The sequence below is a fragment of the Kryptolebias marmoratus genome, linkage group LG9, assembly GCF_001649575.2.
Source record: "Kryptolebias marmoratus isolate JLee-2015 linkage group LG9, ASM164957v2, whole genome shotgun sequence".
NCBI lineage: Eukaryota > Metazoa > Chordata > Actinopteri > Cyprinodontiformes > Rivulidae > Kryptolebias > Kryptolebias marmoratus.
Window position 1 is genome coordinate 28,085,535 of NC_051438.1, and position 7,710 is coordinate 28,093,244.

The 7,710-nt window shown below is 44.9% G+C and overlaps 1 protein-coding gene across 2 annotated transcripts in view; it reads left to right on the forward strand.

Moving 5' to 3' along the window:
• The window catches only part of LOC108243969 (polycomb group RING finger protein 3), a 42,235-nt gene that overhangs the window by 16,393 nt on the left and 18,132 nt on the right, over positions 1 to 7,710 (forward strand). For both annotated transcript variants that reach the window (XM_017429758.3, XM_017429759.3), the window contains exons 3-4: positions 2,427 to 2,544; positions 5,265 to 5,361. In XM_017429758.3, the coding sequence (XP_017285247.1) occupies positions 2,427 to 2,544; positions 5,265 to 5,361 (215 nt within the window). The remainder of the gene's footprint in view (positions 1 to 2,426; positions 2,545 to 5,264; positions 5,362 to 7,710) is intronic.

A 7,710-nucleotide genomic window follows, 5' to 3' on the forward strand; every position in this document is an offset into this window, starting at 1 on the left:
GAGGGGGAGGTCTGAGGAGAGGAGGTCTGAGGAGAGGGAGGTCTGAGGAGAGGAGGTCTGAGGAGAGGGAGGTCTGAGGAGGGGGAGGTCTGAGGAGGGGGAGGTCTGAGGAGGGGGAGGTCTGAGGAGAGGGAGGTCTGAGGAGAGGGAGGTCTGGTTTTTTAGTACATTCAGTCAGAACTAGAACCTTTGAATTTCAATCGTCCTGCAAGAAGAAAACAAACAAAACAGAAAACAAAGTTTTTATTTTAGATTTAAAACTCTAACAAAGCACTAATGGAGTCCAAACAGGACCTCCTGGTCTGCGCCTCCTCCACAGCGGACTGTTTACTCTCCCAGCCTCGGGCCGGAGGAGCAGAGGTGTGAAATTCAGTCCTAAACGGCTGATCCTGGACCAGCTCCTTCAGGGAGTCGTTACAGATGTGTTCAGTCATCGCAGCTCGTTTTCACCTCCACCTGAAAGGAAACACGATTCCTCACCCTGTGCGGGAGAAACTGGAGTTGGAAGTTTAGGTCTTTCCAAAGTGAAGAAATTTAAGCTTTTTAGGAGAATAAAGAATAAAAATGTTTGTTCTTCAACATTTCTCAGCTTCTCTCGAGCTCAGACCTGTTTTTATTTTTTTTTACACCTGTCTTGTTACGAAAAGTGAAGCGTTTCGTAATTCTTTGCATTTTGAAATAAGTGTTAAAATGGCTAACCCCTGCGAGCTGACGCGGTGATCTGCTGGTGGAGTGAAACCACGGTTAGTCACGCGGTTACTCAACACAAGCCTGACTCACCTGCAGGGCGCCGTGTCGCAGCCTGTCGGGCGCTGCCGCGGCGTGTCGGAGGAGAACGAGCCGCTCACCTGAGCTCGGTTTCCTTCAGGAGATGAACTGTGGATGATTAGTGTCTCAGCTTTCACAGACCGAGGAGCGTCGAACCCGACAGCTTTTCAGGGTTTTAACTAATTACTGCAGGAACTCTATGTGAGATGTTCTGACGGACATGTTGTCTTCAGAGACACGCCATATTTCATCCCCCAGTGGCGGGCGGTGCATTTCACGCTCAGGCCTTCAGTGATGTCCAACTTACTCAATAAATACCTTTCATTGTGCCAGCATTTATAACACCGGGATGAAAATCAAAACGGCGCATTTTTAAAAATCAACAAACCCGCATCAGCAATTAAAACATATCTGGTATGCTACTGTCAAAACTAAATAAAATAGAATACAATAAATAAAATGTTTGTGTCCCCCAAAACACTTATTTCAACACAGAATCCATTCTGGGACAGGTTAGCTAGCTAGCTAGCTCGGGGGTCGGCCGTCCTCCTCTAACGAGATCTAGCTTCTCTTGAAAAGTTCGTCTTGAAAACAGCCTTGCCAGTAAATCAGCAACCANCTGCCGCCGCTCAAGCTAGTAAGTATTCATCCAATCACAGGACGCGTAAATGTCACGTTCAACGTGAGGCCAGTTAGAGAGCCTTACTGACACAACTCGTGATCTGATTGGCTATCGCAGCTGTCTATCAACTGTATTTGCCCGTTCACTTACAGGCCCGGGCAGATTTCATCCTGCCTGGCAACATAAGAGCTGAATTCTGATTGGATAAAAACTCTAACCTAAAAACAACAGCACTGGAAGGAGCTTAATATGAAACGAAGAGAATATGAATACTTTTAGATATCTGGGAAAGTAAATTAAAAAATTAAATTAACCTTTATCATAATTATGATCATGATTTCTGGTCCTGACGGCCCACCACCGTCATCGACGCCTCCATAAATCCTCAAGATTTGAATCAAACGGCCGCGGCGCGATCAGAAAACATTTATTGTTGCATTTTGATTATATTGGAGCTTAAATAACTACAAGCCAAACAGCTGATTTATAAATTTTCCTGCTTGGCACAACAAGGATGTGTCAAAAAAAAAAGAAACAATTAGCACAGATGCTAACTTAACATTGAAGACACCATAGAGGCGCTAACGGGGTTAGCATCATGGGAATTTCTGCACAAATCAAATGTTTTAAGGTGATTAATGAAGACGGATGTTATGATGGCTCCAGCTGTTATTTACAGATGTGCCCTGGTCAGGGTTTCACTGAATGTTTCTGCTGCAGGAAGCTGGGACAAACGGCTGCAGCAGCTCTGCTGGGGGACGCAGATTAACATCGACTAAATGGATTTATTTTGACTTTTGAGAGTCGACTCAGAAGCTTCCACCTCTGTGGAGATGAAACTGTCGCTCAAATGGGCGACAAAATAACTTTTATCCATGAAATGTTTTCAGAAAAGTTATTTTGTGAGTTTTAAAAAGTCTTAAACCCTTTTTAAAAGATGAAAACTTGCTGTTTAGTGCCTGCTGCTTCGACCTGTTTCAGTAAATGAGAGAAATTCTTGTTTCGATGATAAATGCTCGTCTCTCCTCTTCCTCAGAACCCCGACATGCTGACGAGGAAGATCAAGCTGTGTCACATCAACGCCCACATCACGTGCCGGCTGTGTGAGGGCTACCTGATCGACGCCACCACCGTCACGGAGTGCTTACACACCTGTAGGTCCTTCCTCACCTGACTCACCTTCATCTGTCTCCTCCTCTTCTTCGGGTCTTGTCGTGTCGCTTCCTTTCAGCGCGGTCAGAAGGAAACCTCTCATTGCTGTTTGTCTTTAAGCAGAAGAAGCTGCGCTTTGTAGAAACATCATTATTAGGCAGCTAATCTGAGGCGGCGTCGTGAACGTGAGGTAATTGCTCCTGCGCTCAGGACCGCAGAGCGTGTAATCTGCAGATTGTATCTCATAAAGGAGAGGAGATGATCTCTGCTTCACACGCAGTCCCATCATTAGCCGGATGACACCATCTGTTTTCTCCCCGCAGTTAGTCATTAGATGCTGTGATCAGGCCCAAACCTCAGGAAAATCATCCCGTAACTCGTGTTCTGTGCCGGCTCACGGTCGGTTCGTACCGCTGCTAAACTTTGTCATGAATCTCTCTGGGTGGAAAATAAAGTCCTTTCCTGCAGGTCTCTTTTGCCCCTTTTTCACCGGCTCTAAAGGTCCCGGCTCCACTCTACTTGGCTCGCTTTGCACGCGTTTCCACCGGCATTTTTTCGAGGCCGGACCCTGATTTTTTGGTCCCTGTTTTGGAGTAGGGCCGGGCCTGATTCGTGGGTTCTAGATGTTTCTGCTCTTCAGCAGGTCTTTAAGTTCTGCAGAAGCCTGTTAATCACCCATTCATTCAGATCAGGTGTCAAAATAGAATAAACATCTAAAACATGCAGGATGGAGGTCCTCCAGGACCAGGACCAGGACCAGGACCCCACTGATGTAGGCGATGAAACAAGTCCCTGAATCTGCAGCCTCTGCTCACATCTGTTCATGCAGGGCTGTGGGGAGATGAATAAACGTTAATGTTTGCAGATTAAATGATAATTCTTGGCGCTGAAGGACGACAGCTGCGTACGAAACGACCAGCGGCTGCTTCGCCTCCTAAAGACGTCCCGTTTAACAGAGAATCAGAAGAACCGGGACCGAACTCGGACGCATTGAACCGATGCGGCGGCTGAAACACCAGCAGAGCAGATTAGTTGTCAGAAGCTGCCTTCCGGGCCTCTTTTTTATTTTATTTCTGTCTCAGTTTCTGTGAAATCATCACGTGTTGGTGGTCGCTCTACAACAGGGGGGTCAAACTCCAGGTCTCGAGGCTCCGCTGTCCTGGAGGTTTTAGGTGTTTCTGCTCCAACACACCTGATTCAAACGGTTTAATCACCTCCTCACCAAATCATCAGGTTCTCCAGGAGCATGGCAACAAGGCGTCCATTTAAAACAGGTGTTTTAAAGCAGGAACACGTCTAAAACCTGCAGGAGAGCGACCCCCGAGAAATGGAGTTTGACACCCGTGCTCTAAAAAGTGTCAGATAAATTTGCCTCCTTTCAGTCTTAAATTTATCGATTCAGAGGGACAAAACCAAACAGTTCATGTTTACCTGCAGAGCATCTCTTCATTCAGTTCAGTCTAAAGGCTTTTAAGGCTGGGGTCTCCAGTCCTGGTCCTCAGGACCACCCTGCAGGTTTTACTTGTTTCTCTGCTCCAACACACCTGATTTGAATCAATGGGTGATTAACAGGCTTCTACAGAACATGAAGAGGTGATTTAACCTCTAAATCAGGTGTTGGAGCAGAGAAACAAGGAAAACATGCAGGATGGTGGCCCTGAGGACCAGGATTGGAGACCACAGCCTTAAAGGTTCGAGCACAGTGAAGATAAAAACAGAGCCCAGACGCCTCAGTACCTCGGCTGGCCACCGGAGGGTGCTCTCGTCCCGCTGATGGGACCTCAGAGTCCAGACGTGACCAGGAGCAGGGGCTCCACCAGACAAAGAGAGTCACATCAGCCGGGGACACCGCCGCAGGGTTACACGACACGAATCCTCCGACCTGCAAATATTGATTCAAGGATTTGATTCAGGATGAATTCGTTCTGTGGGTCTTAATTACAGGAACAGAAACAGCGAACAGATCGGCAGCTCTTCTTCTTCTCTGCTTTAAATTCAAACCTCCTGGGAATTATCTTCCTGTCCTAAAGACGACGTCAAACAGTAAAAAGTGATTTAACTCAGCGATCAATAAGAACAGGAAGTTCCAGACTGATCAAGGATCAAAGCTTCTGTGGTTCTGAGACGAGAGATTAAAACAAACGCTGAGCATAAAGAGAAACTAAATCCTTTAAACTTCAGTTTCAAGCTTCAGTGATGGATATCTAAACAATCACCTGTTTCTTTCACTAAAAACTTTCTTTTTTCTGTGTTTGGTCCTTTAATTTCTCCAACAAGCAGAAAAAGTTGAGCCGTCGTGTTAAATTTAACTATAAACTTGTATTTTATCCACGCTGAACACAGCAAACGTTAAAAATGAGGTCATTTTGAAACTGATGGTAGCAAACAGCTGAAAAATAACTAAATTTTCCTGTTTTTTGGGTGAATTAGCAGCAGGACTGGAGTTAAAAAGAAGCTGAATCTGTCAGAAGTGAAGATTGATTTTATTTATTTTACGTCCTTTTTCAGTCAGCTGCTGTTTCAGGGTTAAATAAACTCGATTCTTATTTAGACCCAGAGTTTGCACAACTCAGCTCAGCTTCTCTGCAGACCGAACAGTTTGTTGTTCGAACCTGAAGCAGATCATAGAGGACTGAACAGTGAAATGTTTTTATCTGGAATGCCGTCCTGTTCAGTCCCAGGAACAAAGCCGAGGTTTGTTGAAGTTTGTAAATCTGCTCAGTCTGCAGGAGCTGCCTCGTCAAGTATCTGGAGGAGAACAACACGTGCCCCACGTGTAGGATTGTTATTCATCAGAGCCATCCACTGCAGTACATCGGGTGAGCTGCAGACACACACACACGTTCTGTCTCTCTATCTTTGCAGGGACTTTCCATTGACTTCCATTCATTTCTACACCCTAACTACACCCTAACCCTAACCATTACCAGTACATAGCTAACCCTAAACCAAACCTTAGTCCTAAACCTAACCTCTAACCCAAAAACATCATTTCTCCTCGTGGGGACCAGGCTTTGGTCCCCACGAGGAGCAGTTGGTCCTCACAAGGTAGTATATGTTAGGAAAATTGTCCCCACAATGTATCAAATACAAGTCCACACACACACACACACAGCCTCTGACGGCCGTTTTCCTGCAGGAAACCCGCCGCGCTGCCGCTGTGTTTAACCGGAAATTATTCACTGATCAGGAAAATAAAACGACCTCAGGTCCGATGGCGTGGGCGCGGACACAGTCCTGTGCAAAAGTCTCGAGCCGTCCCTCGTTTCTTCAGTTTGCTTTAAAGCAGCCAGACTTTCTGTTCAAAGAGAGATTAATGTTTCTCTGAGCTTTTTGCAACTAATCAGGAAAAGGACGGGATAAAAAGAGCTGAATCTATTAAAATAAAGCTGGGTTTGTTGTTCTGGGACTTATTTTAAATCATTATTGTTATTATTATTATTATTATTAGTTAATCCTTATAAACAGGATCTACAAAAGGCTGGAGTTTGTTGGAGTATTTTCCGTATGGGGAAACATTTCTGTTTCCAGATTTATTCCTTTTCTGAAGAAAATAATCAGATTTTTAAAACAAACAGAAACTTTAATGGCAGTAAATGAGTTTGCAAAAAGTTTAAATTATTTATTTTAAATTATTATTTTTTATAAATCTAAAGAAACAAGATTATTTTAGTCAGTTTTTGTTGAAGATGTGGACAAACTACCCTAAAGTAAACAGAGTTTTTCATTTTATTCCAAACCAGAACCAGTTTCAGAAAATGTTGGATTAAATTCTGGTTCTGATCCAGATTCCGACCCGGATCGGTCTGAGCAGCTGCTCCTGTTGCCTCGCCGTTCACAGGAAGTGACGTTGTCATGGAAACATGGCATGAAAACCCCGGCTGCTCGATCGGAGCCGATTTCTGAGGAATCAGCTGCGTTTTAAACGTTTTCAGATTGTAACATTAATTGTTGTGAATGTCACACAAAGTTCAGAGCCTCGAGTTTCGTGTCGCTGCTGGGATTTCATCGTTTCTTGTTTTGTTTTTTTGCTCGGATTCGTTCCCTAACGTCACGTTTCTTGAAACTCCTGATTTATTTCACGCTCGTCAAACGCCACGATGTGCCTCTGAAGGGACGTTTTTATGATTCCAGAAGGACCAGGGTTACCGTTTGTTTGTTTGTTTGTTTGTTTACAACAATTAGAAACTGAGAGGATGGTCTTATCGTGGGAACTGAGTGGCGGCCATTTTGATTCCAGCTTCGTAAATGACGCCCCAGGATCATCGTCAGAGCTCAGAACGCGCTCTGAGGATGATCCTCAGCGACTACCACGCCTGATTCAGCCTGATTGTCTGTAAAAACGACCGAGCTGGAGCCATGTTTGTGTTGGCTACGGTCCATTAGCTGTGGCGGCCATCTTGAATTGGGTTGACCCCAGTTTTAGATGCAGATTCGGAGAGTTTCATTAAAATCTGTCCACAGGTCGATAAAATCACCTCAGCAGACAGGAAAATAAACTTTATTAATCTAAGAGCTGCTGATAAATTTAAGTTTAAATGCCACAAACAAATCCAGACTGGTTGTGTTTAATGGAAATCTGAATCTTTCATTTATCTTTATTAAAGCAGAATGATGATTAAACGACAATAATTTCCTGTAGTTAATTAATTTCATCTAATTAAATGTCTGAAAGATTAAATAAACATTAAAATAAAGTAATAAAATCCTGTAAAGTGAAGATAAATAGAACCGTTAAACTCCTCAGACCTCTGATGATGATGATGATGATGATGGTGGCGGTGGTGATGGCGGCGGCGGTGTGCTCCCAGCTCCGCCCACCAGGGGTCACTGTTTCCCTGCAGTTGTGAGCTCCGGCGTCTGTTCGACCCTCACTTCGCTGCAGAAATACGGCGGCTTTCAGAGTTTTTCATTCACGGCGCTGCGGCAAACTCGTCTGATTCTGGGCGTCAGACCCGCCGCCGCCACAGTCCCCGCCCCCCCCCCTCAGGCTGCTGAACACATGCTGCACATCAGCCTCTGAAAGGGCCGTTTGGATTTCTGTTTTTATCATAAAACTTGATATTTTTCCATAAATGTGACCCTGAGAGTCACAGGTTTTTATCAGAGCAGGCGGCGGCGGGGTGAGGTTGGGGCAGTTGTGGGTGTGGTAGGGGCAGCGGTGGTTG